At 36.7% G+C, this 20,312-nt stretch overlaps 2 protein-coding genes across 13 annotated transcripts in view; one reads left to right on the forward strand and one right to left on the reverse strand.

The window, feature by feature from the left end:
- Positions 1-2,799, reverse strand: part of LOC104588665 (V-type proton ATPase subunit a1-like) — a 90,476-nt gene extending 87,677 nt beyond the window's left edge. The window contains exons 1-2 of one of the 3 annotated variants that reach the window (XM_088897477.1): positions 2,435-2,798; positions 392-436 (exon numbers count right to left, since the gene is read on the reverse strand). In XM_088897477.1, coding sequence (XP_088753603.1) covers positions 392-436; positions 2,435-2,575 — 186 coding nt within the window. In that variant the 5' untranslated portion in view covers positions 2,576-2,798. Of the gene's footprint in view, positions 1-391; positions 437-2,434 lie in introns of all 3 variants that reach the window. The other 2 variants (XM_010246689.3, XM_088897478.1) reach the window with 2 other exon arrangements.
- Positions 2,800-11,738: 8,939 nt separating this feature from the next.
- Positions 11,739-18,990, forward strand: LOC104588661 (uncharacterized). 10 transcript variants are annotated; one of them, XR_016082736.1, is made up of 5 exons: positions 11,739-11,898; positions 12,044-15,621; positions 17,547-17,644; positions 17,889-17,955; positions 18,557-18,990. XR_016082736.1 is itself a non-coding variant. In XM_088898678.1 (4 exons), the coding sequence occupies exons 2-3, from the start codon at positions 12,053-12,055 to the stop codon at positions 15,590-15,592; spliced, it is 3,453 nt and encodes a 1,150-aa protein (XP_088754804.1). In that variant the 5' UTR covers positions 11,739-11,898; positions 12,044-12,052; the 3' UTR covers positions 15,593-15,621; positions 17,552-18,990. The 10 variants fall into 10 exon arrangements, 3 of the variants coding, with proteins under 3 accessions (XP_088754804.1, XP_010244985.1, XP_010244984.1); XR_733830.3 differs by having other exon boundaries at positions 17,552-17,644; XR_016082735.1 differs by having other exon boundaries at positions 17,889-18,990.
- The last annotated feature ends 1,322 nt before the right edge of the window (positions 18,991-20,312 follow it).

The following is a 20,312-nucleotide window of genomic DNA, read 5'->3' on the forward strand; positions in this document are numbered from 1 at the left end:
TAAAACCATGGCTCGTCAAATAGCAGAAATAATGCAAAAGAGAAATAAAGAAATTGAACCCAATAAACTTATTGTGCATGAAAGAGGTAATCACTCTCAGTTTCGGGTTGAGTTATGGTCACACTTTGCATCCCAAATTGTACATAGACAGTTCTTCAGGATTCACCAACTCTTTATTAGAGATTTATTTATTAATAATACCAAACTAACTAAAAAATACAGAGGTAAAAATATGGTTTAAGAACAGGTAGTTGACTCTGGATAATACCTATATATCCAGCCATATCAATGAAGCCCTCAAAATTTGAGTTGAAGCAAACACTAATGATTTCTTAGAAGTGAAATGGAAAACTTTCAATGTGCTGGAGGGAAAAATGTGAGCAGTGCATACCTGATTAACAAATGTTCGTTGAAAGGGACTTTTGTCAGCATTTAACTGTGATAAAGAAAAAAGTAGGATATTGAGGATATTGATTAAAATAATTCACAGATAAGCATGGAATTCAATAAATATGCATTGATCAATTGATCAAAGAGAAAATAGTGCAAGAAAAAGCATGGCTGAATGATTCTTTATAGCTGAAATAGATATAAAAGAGTTTAGATCCCCTTTTTTTTGCAAATTCTGGCTTAAGATGAGAATTAGGTGCATAAAATATCCCAGTGAAACTTTGAGTGTTTGATAAATGGAATACTCCAGCACCCAATATTATATTTATGAACATTTTATGCAATACAGGCTTCTTTGAAAGTGTCATTAAGGTTTTCTTTAAATTGTAGGCTTTGATGCTCTTCAGGAAAATTCTGAGAGATGGCAAGCGCTGATTTGAAGAAGTTCAAACAAATGAGTAGAGAATCAGATTGTTAGTGTGATATCCTAAAACCATTTTCAAAATCTGTTCCCTTCTTTCACCCACTGTTACAACAAGTTAATTAATAACTTTTCAACAATTAAAATATGGACATTCCTTGAACCATCAATGCAAGCCTGTCTCCGACTCATCCACCAACATTCTGGATTATTATTCAAATTTTCCTCAAAATTGATCTTCAAGTCAGTAAGTAGTTAACATGCATGCTCACTAGGTTCCACTAGTGAGTGCATGTGTCTACCAATTGTTGACTACTTAAGACATTCCCCAACCAACCATTTGCATCTCGGTTGAAAAGGATTTAACTTATTTGAGAGGACAGTTCTTGCCTTGGTAACAGAAGTATCATCCCTTTCTTCAATCACACCAAAATGCTAGTTGATGATTAGTCTCAACGAACCAGATTTTGTTGTTTAGGCCAGTTGGGTCAAGTATGACACCATTAAGGGGATCCAAAAAACAAATGTCTTGAAGGACCAAATCCACCAGGAATCTAGGGAGAAAGAGAGACACAACTAATTGTTGTCTATAAATGTTTCCTTGGTTTTATTTTGAATGAATCAGTGCATCTAGCCTCTTAGCTGGTACTGCTAAATCTCAAAGGCATGCTTCAGCAACTGTTTGCATAATTGCATCTCCATTTGGGTGAAAAAGAAAAAGAAAGAAAATCCAATAACTGACCTTCACATATAACCATCAAATTGACAATTATTTGTACTCCCTGACTGATCTGATGCTGACACAATCTATTAGGAGCATTGCTTTATACAGTTTTCACTTGCCTTCAAAGTTACTCATACAAACCATATTGCATCTCGTAATTGTCCAGATTAGTTGTATTGGAAAATGCTGAGATTCTGTCAGCATCTATACCATTCTATGAGGGATCAAAGAACAATCAAGTGCCTGTAAACCAGGATCGTGTTAGCTCTAAGTATTGCAATGGAGAGAGAATGTGTGCCAAATGGGCTGTTTTTTGGGAGGTAATGCATGCCAGTTTTCATTAACTTGATCCTAATGAGTTGTTTTTGAGAGGGTAATACAAGTCAGTTTTCATTAACTTCATCATTGGTTTTATATCTTTGTTTGAAGTTTCCCTGACTATTCTGACATTACTCCGTCATGCAAACCCTTACGCGCAGATCTTGGAAAAAAAATGTCTCCAACAGATGTCATTGAGAACTAACTAATTTCTAAATAATCTGCATCTTCACCAGTCATCCAGAAATAAGGAAATGAAATGTGAAATTCCAATATAAGTTACGAATGAAACATGCAAAATTAGTCAAGCATGTAATTTTTCTGCGTGGAAAAAAAAAAGATAATAGTGAATGGTCACAGTTATGATGCTTGAGCTTGACAAGCGCCATATCCGAACACCAACTAATGCAATAAACAATAGAAGCTAAAAACTGCCGCAGAGTTGAACATCAAAGAGAGGTAATGCAACATTGCGACTCTACGTTAAATGGAACAAATTAATAAATTACCCAAAAGCAGCTTCATGACAAACATAGGCGAATCAAATAGAAGAAACCTGGCGGATCTGGTTCGACTCTTACATCTGTGAATTGGAGAAGACCGAGTTCCCCGAGGTAGGAGACAGCTCTGTGAGCAGATTCCACGGGTATTATGAGCTGCACGAGCGTCATCTCTTCTGAACGCAGAAAATCCATGGGCGGCAATTTGTTGACGAAATCCATTTTCCATGAACAAAGGAAATTCTCCCTGGAAATGCAGATCTGCAGATCTGAAACCAGGCGCCTGTCTATTTGTTCATTTCCAACGCTCGGTTTTCAGTTTTTTGCTCTGCAACTGCCACCGGAATCGAAATCTCTCCTCCCTTTTACAAAGAGCAAATGGAAGGATTACAAAAAAAACAAAAACAATATAAAGTTTTAGCGTGTCATCAACTACTCTTTATATGACATAATTTTACACATCAAGTTAATTAATTCCTACGCGGCTACGCCGATATTGAGAATCCACAAACGAGTTCCAAGTCTCATACCAAAAACAGAGAGAGATTTCCCAATTCCACTGTTAAAGGGTAATAAATTGCTCAAACCTCCCCTGAAAATTCTGATCGTTGCTGAAATCTCTCCTTTTAAGTTTAATAATTGCAACTAATTCCTCTGATCTTTTGTAACACAGTTGCAAATAGGTTCCTATATTATAATCATGATTTTCAAAACCGGACGGTCGAACTGGAAAACTCAGGAACCGGTCAGGTGATCGGTTCGGTGTTCTTCAAAAACCGGATTTCCCCCCAAAACTGTTGATTTTGGTCAGTGAATCGTTGAACCGGGTGGTTAGCCGTTTGAACCGTTCGAATGTTTTGACCCTTTTTTTAATTTTTTTTCTTTTTTTTGTCAAAACGGGTTAAGCGTTCGGTTCGAACATCAGACCGTTCGACCCGATAACCGGACCCCTGACCGGTTCTGTTTTAAAAACCATGATTAAAATCCTCTAACAAGTTGCACAAAAAATGTTCAAAATACCCATACAATTACTGTTGAGGCTGGTTTTACAAAAAAAAAACAATACAAACTTTATAAACAAGAAAAAATAGAGAATTTAAGCAATTCATAAGGAGAGAAATATTTTGAAGGGAAAATTGGAAATAAATCAATTTCAGAAGATAGATTGAAGGGTTTAGGCTAGCAATTCATAAGGAGATAATTTTTTTGAAAATAAACATTTTGATTAAATGTAAATGTATGGGTATTTTTGACATTTTAATATTTTTTTAGAGGATTATAACAAAAAGGGTCTACTTGCAACTATGTCAGAAAATTCATGGGAGGTGCTTGCAATTACCAAACTTCATGAAATGTTTCAACGAACAACCAAAAACATAAGGGGAGATTTCAGCAATTTACCCTTCTTTACAATAAATAATTTTAAGCCTAAATTAATCTAAGTACTCGTGAGGTTTTGAAACCTAATTAAAATGCCTGTATATCACATAATATGGCAAATACTACCCTTCTGTTAGTTGTCCATCGCACCCCGTTTCTATGTGACAAATAGTTAGAGAGAGAGATAGAGGGAGGGAGGGAGAAGGAGAAGGAGATAGTGGTTTAGCTGGAAGGGGTTTCCTTTGCTATAACTTATTTTAAACTTATTGTTAATTTAATTTTAGGATCTATCTGGATATGTTGTGTTTTTTAGCTTATGGATATGTAAAATAAATTTGGGTTAAAAAAAAAAAGAGGTATTTAAAGCATTTCTTTTAGTCTTGCCACTTTTAAGCCCCAAAGCATGGTTTAAAAGCACAAATCCTAAAGCTTATCCAAATGCAATCTTAGGTATTAACTGGTTAGGTTAGCTTTTTCAGTATTTTTTTTTTCTTTTTCATTCGTTCTTTTGAATCCGAGACTTTCTATATTGTGATTATAGTTGTTTTGTTTTCCTAAATCAATGAACTATATCTCATTTATCTAATTATCTCTACTAGAAATGGTAAATTATAGATATCCACCCCAGACTTAGAGCATAGTGACACTCGGTGCCCAAACTTTGCCTTGCAATAAGACCCCATAAACTTATAAATTCCAACATTTTACCCTATTATGAGAATTCCATTAGTTATTTCATGGAATATTCCTTCAAATACCCCCCCCCCCCCCTAAAAAGATCGTAGAACAGAGATCATTTTGCCCTTTCAAAGTTATCTACAACATTTGTTATGGAAAGTAGTATACTACAAGTTGAAGGGGCTATAATAATAAATGACTTAAACACTCATAATTTGACTTAAACACTCATAATTTAATGATTTAAGTATCTAAACACTTTTGAAATTCCATAAGTGTTTGGGTATGTGTCTGAAGGTTGATATGAAATTGCATTTTAGATTTGAAACGTTTAGACCGCGGATTATCATTGAACACGATCAAATGCGTTTCAGATGTGTTCAAAAAGTCTAAAATGCCCCTAGTAATATTTGAATAGACATCCTTTTTAAACTCAGATTTATTCTCACTTGAGCTCCAATTTGACGCGACAATCAAGTCTCTTCACAATCTAGGTTTCCATTCTTCTGACGATCTATATTCCAACGATCAACGGCGATGGAGAACTCGAAAAAACCTATATTCCAACGATTCCAGTGATCAACAATGGTCAATGACAATGGACAATTGTGATAGCAAAGGGAGAAAATGGAGAACTCTGAGGGAGATGGCGATGGAGATTTCGTAAAAACCTATAGTCGTTGGCAATGTAGATTCCATTCTCAGTTGTTTGATTTATCTCTCTCTCCCCATGTCTTCCCACCACTTTCGCTGCAACTCTCAGCAACAATAGTCGATTTTCCTCTCACTCTCTCTCTCCCCCCGTCTTCCCGTAGTTACAACAGCCCTATTTCAACAACGACATTCGAATGTACACCAAATTAATTATTATTTATTATTAAATATTTTTTAATTACTTCATATGTTTTATTATTAATAATTTATTTTTAATCTATAAATTTATATGTATTTTCCAATTTTATTCTTATTTTAATAATTTGGTTACTTTTATATTTTTATTTATGTTCATTATTAATTATTAAATATCTGTTCATTGCTTCATGAACTTTATTACTATTTTCATTATTATTTTAGCTCTTAATAATTTATAAAATTATATGTATTTTTCAATTTATTCTTATTTTAATATATATATATATATATATATATATATTATTATTTTATAATTTATTCATATTTTTCAGTATTATTTTAAATTTAATAAATTATTTTTATGAAATAATACAAATTAGACTCAAAATTACCAAATAGTCTGTTTTATGGGTAAAATGGTAAAATTAGGGAATTTCAGATGTTGAAGGGTTGATCCAACACAAACAAACTCATCTATTTAGAGCCTTTAAAAAGTAGAAAAGCACTTATGCCTCTTTTTAGATTTTAGATACTTTTAATATATTTTTAACTTTTTAGATTTATCAAACACCACCTAATATATTTTTAACTTTTTAGATTTATCAAACACCACCTAAATATCCCCTCCTAAGAAAATAAGTTTAATTTATGCTAAATACTAAGACTTCCCCTTCAAAATGGACTGAGACCTATATTGAGTGACAACAAAAAACATCCCTTTGTTAGTAATTTGTCAATGGTTCAGTTGCATGTGACCTCACGTGTGGTAAAATGTTTTTCAAAATCCCAATTTTGTCCTTTCTTGATCCCTCTAGTTCTTTGTGATTAACTTTCATTGGATGAAGACCTACCCTCATAGAGAAGACTCACACACAACAAAATATCCTTAATAGAGATTCCGCCACCACTGCTCATATCACCTTTGAAACCAATTTAACATTGTCTTTTTTTTTTCCAACTTTCCAAAACTAACCATTTATTTTATCCATCTCCTTGTTGCAATTCTTGTTTTCATTCCCTCTCCATGAAACATTAGAACTTCATAATGACTTATTCAATCAAAAGGTATTGAGTTCGTCAATGGCAATGGGAGAAGAAGACTTTTTTCTATTTTATTTTATCTACATTTTTTCTCTACTTCTATTTTATTTTTGCTTGGTTGCTTCTTTTTTTCTCTATTTCTATGTTCACGGAATAGGACCAATATAACTTTTTTGGTCGATTAATGCAATGAATTAATTTAATTTTGTTTTGGTTGCTGTGCAATTTTATTCACACTAGTACAAATGCATGGGAGTGCAAATGAAGAAAGTGCAACTTCTAGTTTAATTTTGTTTTGGGTTTTATTCTATTCTACTTCATGTTTTAATTTACTGCAATCAAACAAAATAAACTAAAAAATTTGAAATAAAGATATGTCAGAATTTACACTTAAATCATTTGCACTATCATAGTTTTGCATCAGTACAAATTTATTTGTATTGCAACCAAATATAGCCTTATGTTCATTTCAATCATGTTTGCATGTGCAACCATTGCAACTAATTGCATCAAAGACCTTGGAGGTGGATTTTGATCTTACGACCATATATCAATCATCTTCTAGGTACATGCAGACTAGAAGTGACAACATTGATGGGTCTTGGGGTGGTACCGTGGTACTAACAAAGATCTAAATAGTAAATATTTTAAACTCCTTTGTTTTGGCGATGGGAATAAGAAGCAAAAGAAGATGACCACCACCATCAAGGATCCAACGTACAGAGAGGAACCAACGTTTTTTCACCACGAAGTTGAACCATATTCAACAAAAAAAACGCGATTGCCATTCTGGTTTTGGTCAAACTCTAGACAATTATTGTCATCTCTTAACAGACATTCCAAAAGTGGATAGAATTAGAACAGGTTACTTGTGCAAGGGGAACCCAGCTAGCACACATTTTGCAACAACACTGACCAATTGTTTGCTATAATTGTCTGGAAAAATGGATCCTCCCCACTCCTACATCGCAAGAGTGTAGCGAATTGAAACATTGGAGAGATGGCTTTTAGAGTCATTGGCGTAACGTTTATGACATTGCATATTCAGTTGCTCGTATCATGGTTTTTGAAACCGGACTAAACCGGATGGTCAGATCAGGTGATTGGTTTCGTTTTACCCCAGAACTATTATTTTGTCAGAAATCATTGATTTGGTCAGTAAATCGCTGACCTGGGCGGTCAAACCGTTTGAACAGTTCAACGGTTTGGCCGTTGTTTTTTTTTTGTCAGAATGGGCTGTTTGTTTGGTTCAAATAATCGGGCCATTCAACCCGGGAACTAGACCCCTGACCGGTTTGTTGTTTGGCTCAGTTTTAAAACCATTGGCCCATTTAGTCTAACCCAATAGGGGGTGAGTTGGATTCTACAAATTTTCTCCCCAACTAATATATTTTCAAACTTCAAATGTTATGCAATAACTATATAAAAGCAATAATATGTAGTGTTGTAAAACAAAGTAATGAAACAATGTTAGTTAAGAAATGTAAAACAACTAAATAAGTAAACAATCAATGCATACGAATTTTATAGAGGTTATGCCAAATCCAGTCCATGTCCTCTCTCCATACATACCACCTCAGAGTTTCCACCTTATCAGCTAGACTTCTCAAGTGTTAGCAAAACCTTTATAGCAATTGGACTTCTCGAATGCCAATAAGACTTTTACACTAGTTAGACTTCTTGGGTGCTAATAAAAGCTTTAACTGGATAAACAAACTTAAGAGTGCTATCCAAACCATACAGCATGCCATCACCTTCTCACCTAAAAGAATCAATGCCCTTAAATAAATTTCATGGATCCTCTCCAAACCCTTCACCATGTTCTATCTCGAAACACACATCTAGCAAACTACTAACTATACAAGAACAAATATAATATAAACAATGTATGCACAAACAGTGCTTCTCAACAAGCCGATATAACAATAAAACTAACCTAGTATACGAGATAACACGATAAATACTTGGGTTCCATTGGGCTTCTTGTCATTGCATCGAAATCTCAACTTCTCTCAATCAATATGTTTAAGCTCCAATGGATTTTCTCACTTTTTCGGCTCAAGGAAAGCTCAACAGATCTATCCATTTATTTGCCCAATGTTTACCTCTTGTTTTTCTTGCTAAACCCTTTATATCTTTCATCTCTTGCCCAAATTATTTCTCATTATCAAGGATTTTATACTAGGATTTGCAAGGAAACAATATGATTATTTTTAACGAGGAAAAAATTGTTATAGCTTAAACGGTCAAAAAAGAAATAAAGTGAGAGTTTTTTGTATGGAGTAGTCGACTATTTAGCTTTCTTATAGGGCTGTTCATGGGTCGGGTTGGGTCGGTTTACTAGCGTTTTTCCAACCGACCCGACCTGGTTGGTTTGAATTGGTTTGGGTCGGTTTTGTGAATGATTCTCTCAGTGTGAACGATAAAGGATTCAAGTCTAAGAAAGCAAAGGCTAGATGCTTAGAAATTCAAAATGATTTGATGGATTAAAACTGATATTTTACATATCATAAATTTTATATATAATATGTATATTTTTTAAATAAAGCTGAAATATATATATATAAAATATCTAAGTTAGTTCGATTTCGATTTTCACACATGAAAACCGAAACTGAATCGAACCATCGGTTTATGTTTTTTTGTAACCCGAAACCGACCGATGCTGAAGAAAAACCGGCCAACTCGGGTTGGATCGGACCGGGTTGGTCAGTTTGGTCGGTTTGGGTCTTGTTATGAACAACCCTACTTTCTTAAGTAGTCGATTGCTTAGTTATAGTAATCGAATTCTAAGCTCTTGTTGTCAACTGCTCTAGTAGTCCAGTGCTTGTTGCAGACAACTTTGGAAAGCTAAAGTAATTGACTCCTAAGGTTAAGGAGTTGACTCCTTAGGTTCTCAAATTTTGAGAAAACTCGATTTGGTCCTTTTCACCTAGTTCAATATTTAAGAATAATCAAACGTATTTCTTATGCTAACTATAAGACTGAGGTTTGGGTTTAACCAAGGTAGGTTTGTATCGAGCCCAACATGAGGATCATGTTATTGATTACATCAAATTCTAAGGGGGCGTTCTTTTTTTGGATTTGGAGAGGGGGGAAAATTGGTCAATAGGATTTTAGTTCTCATTAACCAAGAATCCCATGTTCATTTTTCAAATTAATGTGGTGACTATGGAAGGTTTATTTTTCGGAGTATCACTTACCCAAGAAAGTGATACCCATCTCCTAGGTGGGTAAATAACTTTCACATAGGGGGAAAGTTGCCGACACTTGAACGGGATGGATTTCTATGTCTAAAATGGCCATTGCCTTATTTACCTGAGAAATAAAAGAACATGGGTAAATGTACTTACCTGGGTAAGTGTTTCCCATGAAAAACTTACCCAAATAATTACATTTACCAGGGTAAATAACTTACCAAAAAACGAACGAAGCCTAAAAGAGATAAATATAAGTTGAAGCTCTAAATTTGATGCATCGTTATTTTCCTTCTTTATGATAGTATTTTTATTTATTAGAGAGTATTCAATTCATCATTTGACATAATTATTATTCTTAGATCATTTGTACTCCTCAAAAGAGTTATCAACATTTTATTTCAATTCATGGAATCATTTGACACAATTGCACACTTGTACTTAAAATGTTAATACTCTTATAAAGTTTATCATCATCAAAACATATAACATCAACCTATTATCTATGTCAAAAATAATACAATCGCCAAAAAATGCGAGAGAATGGAATGAAAGATGCTGACGGTCAACCATATAAGTTTTATTCATGAAATAATTAACCAAAACAAATTCATTGGTGTCAACTTGTTACAAGGAGTAGTAAAGGAGATTGATGTTATTCGAAGGGTATATTTGTCTTTTTCTATAATAGAGGGATTTTTTGGTCATCTTGAAAAGAGGGGAGGTCTGAGCACTTAGCATGAATGCTAGATGCTAGATGATGTTTAAGTTTGGGAAAACCTACGATACCCGAAAAACATGATACCAGACCAATCATAGTCCGCTATGAATTTGATAAAAATTCATGTAATTGGTTACCACTTTTATGATGGCAGGCCTATTTTACCAATCTTCGCTATAAATTCGCTTTTTGGCATGGTTTTTAAAATCGAACTGGTGATTGAATTGGTCAGGGTCCGGTTACCGATTTGAACGATTTGATTGTTCGACTTGAACGACTGATTTGTTTTAACAAAAAAAAAACTAAAAATTAAAAAAATTGGGAAATGATCAAAACCGTTCGAACGGTTAATTAGTCGGTTCAGCTGTTTGCTGACCAAAATCAACAGTTTTAGGAAGAAAAGCGGTTTTGGAGAAAAACAGAACCGGTCAAGTGACTGGTTCCCATTTTTCTGGTCCAATCGTCCGGTCCGATCCGATTTTAAAAACAGTGCTTTTTGGTTACCACTTCTCATCCCTTCCTTTGTTTTTCTTTTTCCTACCCTATTTTTTTTCAACATCGGAAAGTTAGATGGGAGTTTTTTATGGATAAGCTTTAAGATTGTGCTTTTGAAGCCCAAAAGCCCAACACTTCGATTTCAGGTTTTGTAATTTGAAGTTTGAACTACTTAGAAGTGTTTCCCTTTGGATTATTTATTTTTAAAAGCAATTATTATTAATAGTAACAGTTAAAAAGCTCAAAAAAAAAGCTTATCCCAAGCCATAAAATTCCAAATTAATACCTATACTTTGGTTTAAGGTCATTTTGGTCCCCGAATTTTAAAATGCGATAATTCAGTATTTAGACTTTTAAAACGTGTCAATCTAATACTTGCAATTAGTCAGTTATTAATGAATTGTTAAATGACATTTGAAAAAGACACAAATACCATTTAAGTAATCTAATTTCTTTATCAGCCATCTAAATGTTGACAGAAAATTAACAATCTCAAATCCTTTCCTCTTCTATTCCAAAAAGTTGGGGTCATCTCTTAGTGGCCATTCTGATGACCCCAACTTTATTGAATAGAAGAAGTAAGGATTTGGGATTGTTAAATTTTTGTCAACGTTTAGATGGTTGATAAAAAAATTAAATGACACTTGAAGGGCTTTGTGTATTTTTCAAATGCCATTTAAAAGCTGGTTAACAACTAATTAACGGTAAGCATTAGATTGACAGGTTTTGAAAGTTCAAGTATTAAATTGTTGCATTTTAAAATTTAAGGACCAAAATGTCACTAGACCCAAAGTGAAGGGCACTAATCGAAAATTTGAGCAATTTCCCAAGATTTATAAGGATGACATGGCAAATTCTGACTGTCCACGAGCTTAGTCCACATCAGCCTATTTTGCACCTGCATTCTGTCGTCAACTGTACACTATTTATTAGCCGGTTCGTCAACATAAAACGTGGGACCCACAAAAAGTCGAAGAATGAAGGAGCTGCATAAAGCCGTTGTTTACTATGCGAAAAATCGTACCTATTTATTTCCGGAAAATTTAATCCAGAACTTTTGAACTTTCAAAAATAGTCTCTGTTTCTTCAATTCATCTCTATTCCCTCTTTTCTCCATTGCCGTCAGCACAAATAAAAGCTTCAAGATTCGTCTCAGGCGCCAGCTCCGCGACCCCAACCAGGTATTTCTCTCTCTAACGCTCCCTCGGTGGCTCGGTTCGCTGTGCGTGTGTGTGTAAATTTAGGGTTTCTCTTTTCAAAACATGCATGGTTGGGGCTTCTGCTTCTAAATGATTTGCTTTTATAATTTTTTATTACTATCACTAGGGTTTCGCCATGTCTGTTAACCCTACTACGAATGAAGACCCCTCGGAGAACCTCGACCTTAACTCCGACGCTGCCCCACTCTCAGAGCAGGACAAGATTTGTAGCGCTAGGGTTACGGAATCTACATTCACTGTCACTGCCTCCGTGGTTGAAACCCTAACGGAAGATCACTCTAACGGTAATGGACAGGCCGAAGGTCCTCCTCCCGAAGGAGGAAGCAACGGGCTTGGAGCTTGTGGTGAAGGAGAGAATCTGGTAGAGCCATTGCTTCAAGCCTCTGAGGCTCGTCACGAGGGAACGAACTCTCATGGGGCAGAAGAATATATGAAAGAAGCAGCATCTCCTGTTATTTTGCTCAAGGAGACTATAACGGAAACAACTGTTGAAAAAATCCAAGTTGAAACCCTAACGGAGGAGCCCTCGGACGGTCAGGTTCCGGTCGAGGACTCCCATCACGAAGGAAAATTCAACGGCCATGGTGTCTGTGGCGAAGAAGGGAATGCGGTACAAGCATTGGCCATGGGTTCTGATGTTTGTGTTGATGGGAAGGACATTCATGGGGCAGATGATAGTTTGAATGAAGAGGTGGGACACTCTGGTCCGGTCAATGAGGATTTGGAGAAAGAAATGAAATCTGTAGATGCAGGCATTGATCAAGAAGAAAATGTTAATTCGAATGAAAAGGTGGGTACTACTAATTCTGTCAAGGAGGATTTAGAGAGAGAAATGAAATCTGTAACTGCAGTCATTGACCAAGAAGGAGATGGTAAGTGTAGTCCTTTTGATGCTGAAGTGGGAAAGATGGAACCGACTGTTGAACAAATCCAGTCCGTGGATGAAGGGACAGAGCCAGTAGTCAAAAACCCAGACTTTTTTGAACCCAAAGACAGCGACCTGGAGAGAAATCCAAGCTTGGAGCTTGAGGGATACAGAGAAGAGAAGAATGTTAGAGATGCAGATCCTTTGGTAAGTTTTAAATCCTTTATGAGTGCTGATGATAATAGACCTCCCCCTGGGAGGAGCTCGGGTAGTTGTGAAGAGAGTAGTTCTATGCAAGATAACTTACTAGATACAGATGATCAAGTTGCTCCAAGCAAACTTTCTGAGGTTGGTGGATCTCAAGCAGTAGTTTCTGATGCTTCACTGCATGGTAAGGTTGAAGTTGATTTTGATCAAGTTACTGACCCTGGTGAACCCTGGCCAGAGGGGAACCTGCAAACTGAGGCTCAGCTAGCTGGTGTCTGCATTTCTACTCTCGAAGACCAAAGTGTTTGCCAACCTTTCTCTGAGCAGGGATCTCATGTAATGGAAAATCAGGCAATGGAAGTGGAAGTTGAGACTCAAGTAGTAGTTGGTTCTAGCATCCAGGATGAAAATCAAAAAATAGAGATTGCTGGACAAGGTACAAGTGTTGAACAACAGGAAAAAATGGAGGAGACTGCTCCAAATCAGCAAGGTTTAAATCATGGAAACACCTCCATTGAGGATAACTGTACTGTTTATGACTCACCACCAGAAGAAGATGGTGTTTTTTCTGTTTCTGACTTGGTTTGGGGCAAAGTGAAGAGTCATCCCTGGTGGCCTGGACAGATATTTGATCCTTCAGATTCATCAGAGAAAGCAATGAAATATCGCAAAAAGGATAGCTTTCTGGTAGCCTATTTTGGGGATCAAACTTTTGCTTGGAATGAGGCATCATTATTGAAGCACTTCCACACACATTTCTCAGAAATGGAGACGCAGAATAATTCAGTGGCATTCCGTACTGCAGTCAACTCTGCTTTGGATGAGGTTTCCAGACGGGTGGAGTTGGGGATGGCCTGTTCCTGTACATCGGAAGAAGTATATGCAAAGATCAAATCACAAATAATTGAAAATGCTGGGATTCGGGAAGAGTCAAGCAAAAGAGGTGGTGTGGATAGATTTCTGAGTGCAAGCTCCTTTGAACCTCAGAAACTCGTGGAGTATATCAGAGCATTAGCTCTTAGCCCATTGGGTGGAGTTGATAGATTGGAACTTGTGATAGCTCAGGCTCAATTGTTAGCTCTCTGTCGTTTAAAGGGCTTTACCAGGTTGCCTGAGTTCCAGTTGTGTGGAAGGCTGTTGGAGAATGATACAGAGTCATTGCTTGCTGGGGAGAGCAAGCATTCTGAAGAAGTGGCTCAGCATTTGACTCCAGTTTATTTTAACGATGAAGAGAACATGTTTTCTGGAAAAGGAAAGCTGTCAAGTCAAGGTAACTCTTCTCGTAAACGCAGGAACATTTCACAGGAAAGGCCATATCATAGAAAGAAAGAACGGAGCTTGTCAGAGTTGATGGATGGGAAGGAGGATTCTTCAAATGTTGTAATTGATGGAAATGAGTCTGATAGGAAGTCTGCCTCCAAGTTGGCTCTGTCGTCTTCTGGCAAGAAACGTAAGGCCTTTGACTCTCCTTCTGACAATTTAAGGGTAGAGAATGGGAAAAGAAATCTTTCCTCACCCAGAGCTGCTGCTGCCGAGACCCCAAATCATAAACAATCTTTTAAAATTGGGGACTGCATCCGCAGAGTTGCAAGCAAATTGACTGGGTCACCGCCGATCCTCAAGTGTAACAGTCAAAGTCTTAGAAAAAGTGCAGTTAAAGTAGGTCAAAACACTGAGAAACCTGATAGAATTGGTATTAGTGTCTCTCCCCGTACTCCTGAGTTGCCCAAAAAGGGAGGGGTTAATCGAACTGAATATCCTTCTACAGGTGAAATGCTATCTCAGCTTTTCTTGGCCGCACGAGATCCTGTAAAAGGATATAGTTTTCTGACTGTAATAGTTAGTTTCTTTTCAGATTATAGGAATTCAGTAATCATTTATAAGCGTGGGTCAGGAAAACACAAGAAGTCCTCAGAGAAAGTGAGTAGTGGTAGAACAGATGATAGAAATAAAGAACCACCTACCTCTGATGCTGATTCTGCTGAAGCATTTGATTTTGATGAAGATGTGAAAGACTCTTATTGGACTGACAGGATTGTTCATATTAGTACTGAGGAGCAACCATCAAAGAAGGGCCGAAGGAGAAAAGGAGCTCAGATTGAAAACCTCACAAAGAGTGACATGTTAATTGCTGAATCAGAAAATTCTCTTCAGTTGAGCCCTATGTTAGACCCTAAACAACAGAGTTCTGATGGCTTCTATGAATTAACAATGGACAAACCACTGGAAATTGTGGAGGCAAAGTATGAGGAAGAATTCTCCCCAACAGCATTAATACTAAACTTTACTGAGGTTGATTCCATCCCTTCAGAAATGAGTCTGAATAAGATATTTAAACGCTTTGGGCCTTTGAAGGAATCAGAAACAGAGGTACTAAGGGAAACAAGCTGTGCACAGGTGGTCTTTAAGAGGTGTGCTGATGCAGAAGTTGCTTGTAGTAGTGCTGGGAAGTTCGGCATCTTTGGACCTGTATTTGTTAGCTATCAGCTTAGGTATTTGTCATCATCACCTGCTAAAACTCCAGTCAGTACCACAAGACGGTGTAGAAGAGCTGCAATATCCACTGGAGGCAACCAAACTTGATTTTTCCATTATAGGAAAAGAAATGACGTGTAAGTCCTGGTATTCTCATCTGGATTTCCACCTCATTGCAGTGCTGATGGAAGTTATTTTTTGAAGAAATACTGACAACTTGACAACAGTTATTGTCTGCCAAAACCAGCATGTATTAGCTTGCATGCAAGATATATATACCCGAGGTTCAAAGTATCGATACACCCTGGTAAGCTGAAGGGGTGTATCAATTCTTTTTACCCCATGCTTTTTATTTTATTTTTGTTTTTTTTTCAAAATTTCAGTTTTACACATTTTTGTATTGTGTAATCAATAAAAACATCAGTTTCCTGAAAACACCTTTAAATAGGTGTATTGGAAGCCCAAAGATACGATATGATACACCCGATACGGGGCATATCGTATCGATACTTTGAACATCCTATTTAGTTTTCCTTTGCACAGAAAGAAAGTGATGCTGAATTGCTGATAGGGTTCATACTGTTCTTTAGGAATAAGTAGGAGTGTTACTTTCTGCCTTTTTTTTTCCTTCTCTGCACTTTGGTATCTAGGATCTCATAAGTTTAGAACTTTTGGACTTCCGTCTATCCTGTACTCTGCCAATTAAAGCCGCAACTTAAAGGTTTCTGGCAGCATAATGACATAAGGTATTGATATCTTCTGACCTATGATGCCCAGATACCTGTAAATGCCTAATATACCAGCATCGTATCTGATACTTAAAGGATGCTATACCAGATACTGTATGGATACTTCTAGATGTACCCTATAACACTTTTCTAAAATATGTGAAGTGGTATGTATTAACAATTACATTACAAAAATATCTGACATGTTTAAAATTTATTTAACTTTGGCAAGACCTAAGTCTTGGGGAATGACATTTAGCTTTAAAACTAGATATGAAGACATTGTACAAGTATATTATATGGGATGCTCATACCCATATCTGTGTCCATGTCCATGCATATCTGGGCATCATTATCATGGGCTGGAATTCAGTAGCAAACTCTTTTTCTTTTTTTTAATTTTTTATCAGCATTCTGTAGTAAACTCTTCAAGATCTAGTCCAGCAATTCAAGAGAGTTGGGCAGCCTCTACTCAACAAAAAATAAAGTTCAATTTTGATGGCAGCTCTCTTGGTAACTCAGGGCCCTTAGGTGTAGGAGGAGTCTTTAGAGACGGGGAAGGGAAACTTTGGCTCTTTTTTTTGGGGTCTATAGGAGTGGGCAATTCATTAAGAGCTGAGGTTTAAGCACTGCTGCAAGGTTTGAGACTGGCTAAACAGATGGGACTACTTGAATTACAACTGATGTAAACAGATGGGACTATACCGGATTGAAGTGGAAGGGGATTCAAGATTAGTAATAGACTGGATGAAAACAGGAAGTTTGGGAAGCTGGAACCACAGGCAAGCTATGAGAGAAGTTTGGTGCCCTACAAGGGAAATTGAAGCAAACTTCCAATGGGTTAGAAGAACAGCAAATGGCCTGGCTGATGCTAGCCAAACAAGGATCAAACAAGAGCGAACTTTTCTGGGCTACTTTATAACAGTGGTTATGAATTCGGGGTCAGTATTCCAGCTTTGGAATGCTTGGGTTGTAATGTTTTATTTTAATATTTTTAATGAAAGTTACAGTTTCCTACTAAAAAAATCATCTGATTACTACCTGATGACCCTGCTTACGAAATTACTCATTGACCAAAAAACTGATTTTTGTTGTCATCCTTTTGGGTATCCTTAAAGTTGATTGACTGGTTTTTCTTTCAACCTCACTTGATTGGGTTCGTATGCCTAAGAGTTTATTAGATCTAGATGTCACCCTAATGGTGGTCCAGCACTTGCATATAAATCATGTTCTGTAATGCCCTTATTTTGATTCCCATGGTCTACCTGGGATCTTTCATTTCCTACCCTGTTTCATTTTGTTGTTTCTGATAATATGTGTTGGTTTCTGTCTAGTTCAGGTGGTGCTCAAAGAACGGTGTCAGTTCCCATGCAAAATATGAAACATTGAAGACATTGGCAGGGAGTTGCATAAATTTTCTTCGCCATAGATGGTAACTGCACCGTTAGGTTTATTGTTCTATCCAGACTTGCATCTTTCTGTTCAGTGACTCTTCCTGTTTGTATTTTAGCCATGACAATTGATGTTAGCATGTTCTTTGTTTTGAAATCTCATGACCATGTCTTGGCACAGTGTATTATCTCTGTTAGCTGATTTACCCGTATATGTACTGCCATTGTTGACATACAAACTTCCAAATTTCATTAATGGAATCGCAACCTTAGAATTCATCGCAGGATTCAAATTCATGCTTCAGATGGGGTAAATTGATAATCATTTTGGATGCCTGGATTGATAGAGAAGGTATTATCCATCCTTCTGGCACTTGTTTAGAATTACTAAAAACATGCCTTATAACTTGTTCCTCATGGTTCTTTTTTCCTTTATCCAATTTCTAGTATATAACATGAATTTACTTCTCTTTATATGAAATATTTAATGTGTTTTGTGCTCCTTATTTGCCCTTTTTACTAATCAAGAGTGTAATATGATGTAGATAGTCAATAGAAAATACTGCATATTGTAAAAATTTAAATAGTGCAGCTGAAAGGTTTTTTATAACCGACAAACTTTGAAGGGGAGACATACTGATTAAATCTACCAATGTTATAAGCTTTATACCTTGGGGAGAGATTTTCTTTAGCGCTCGTCATGCTTCTAGGGCTTCAATTTGGTGTTTACACTTGTGGATTAATGTGCTCTGATCTTTGTGCTGTAGATTGGAATTTTGGATCGTTTAATTGGTATGAACTCCTTAGAAATTAGATCTACAAACGGGATTTTCTTCAATATGTATGATTTTGTTCTGCAAAACAATAACTGCCAGATCAGCAAAAACAACACCCCATAAGAAGCAGTCCAGATCTACTGTACTTGTCCTGCACTAACATTCTGTCTGTGACAGGTTCCTATTACATGTGTGGTGTACACTGTTCTTCAGATTTCAGAGAAGAGGCAAAGGTGTACTGTGTACATGGAAGAATTTACCACCCCTTTCTTATCGATTCAAAAGTGTACATTCCCAACAGCCAGTCTTTCTGTGCTAACCATCATCCATGGAGATTATCTTTGAATCCATCTGAATTGCACATTTGATGGAAGAAAAAGCTACCCAAACTTCACTGAGATATTTAGTCTTCTCTGTCCTAACACCAGATGATGACATTTGCAGAATCCTGTTTGAGAGAGCGAGAGAGAGAGAATGCTCTGAAGCTTTTAAGTTCACTTGTAAAGAGTCAATGCTTCAACTGTAGACCTGTAGGCTGTAGTGGAATCAGAATCAGAATCGCCAATGGACCACTAAAAGCTAAAATGATACTTCAGTCCGATTGGTAAAAATCTGGAAAGTCGAAGATAGGTTTACATGAGCTAAAAAGATTGGCTTGTTGGGGGTAAAAGCTATCGTTGGTAGTTTCTTCAGAACAAATCCATGGATTTGTTTCTGACACCACTGCGAATAAATGAAAGAAAGAACGAGATGGTTGTCTCAACAATACGAAGAATTATTAAGAACCGAACGTCTGAGCCTATGATTTAACGAAAAGGAGCGATAAAGTGGTCTTCCAGTATATCTCCATTTGATCGAGCATATTAAATAAATATAAGCACCAAAAGGTTCAGTCCCACTTACATTTTGTGAAAAAGTGATTGCAAGCTAGGCTTTATCCAATGATGCGTTCATTTATCCTGTGATGCCAAAGTCTAATGATTTGCCCATGCGAAAAGTGTTGGCAATGCTTTTTCCATTGATCTGTGGACACGGAGACGGAATGTTGCGCACAGCATCTCGACCAACGCAAATGTTCAAATAATTTTTAGGGTAAATTTCTCAAATCCCCCTTATGGTTCTGTACTCTGTTTGAAAATTGATATGCTACCTTTATTGTTTTCGACAATGGACTAACTTTACCTTAATGTTAGCATCCGTTAATATTCCATTAAAACTCACATACACATGAGATCACGTGATGTTTAAATTTCTTTTAAAGCCCAATATTATCTCTCCCTCCTCCCCTTCTTCTGATTGATAATCCTTTTCTCCTTATACCTCCGGTCTCTTCTTTCTTTTTTCTATTTTTCTCTCTTACCCAAGGTTTAAAATATCGATACTTGTTTTTTTTTTTACTTTTTTTTATATAATTTTTTTTCAAAACTGGTTCAGGGGAGCTGGTCTAGGACCCCTCCATCCCCAGAACCGGTAAGATCCCCGATACACCCTCTATAAGGGCGTATCGGAAGGGTCCCGGAACGATACGAAATGATACTTTGAACCTTGTTCTTACCTATGGTCGGAGGAGATTTCTTTTAGAAAATCATTAAGTCTTTGAAAATCCTATTGACAATATTATCATCCCTGCCACGTACAGCGGAACAAATTCTCCCTTCGCAGCCCTGCCTAGTGTCAATACTCAGTCGCCACTAGCCAGTACCAAACTACTAGTAGCACCACCCTTCCTAATATACAAGTATATAACCCCCTCCCTCCTCCGATAAGAGTAACACTAACAAACACAACGGCCTACCCTATTATGGTCTGATGATAAGCTTGAGAAAAACCAGATGTTGATGTGAAGGATTTCATCTTCGGCGAAGTTGACATGGTGAATGATTGTCTTCCTGCCGCCATACCACTCGCACTCCAACCACCCTGCATTTTTTAG

This window comes from Nelumbo nucifera, chromosome 2 (assembly GCF_055504915.1).
Source record: "Nelumbo nucifera cultivar China Antique chromosome 2, China Antique-T2T, whole genome shotgun sequence".
In the NCBI taxonomy this organism is placed as follows: domain Eukaryota; kingdom Viridiplantae; phylum Streptophyta; class Magnoliopsida; order Proteales; family Nelumbonaceae; genus Nelumbo; species Nelumbo nucifera.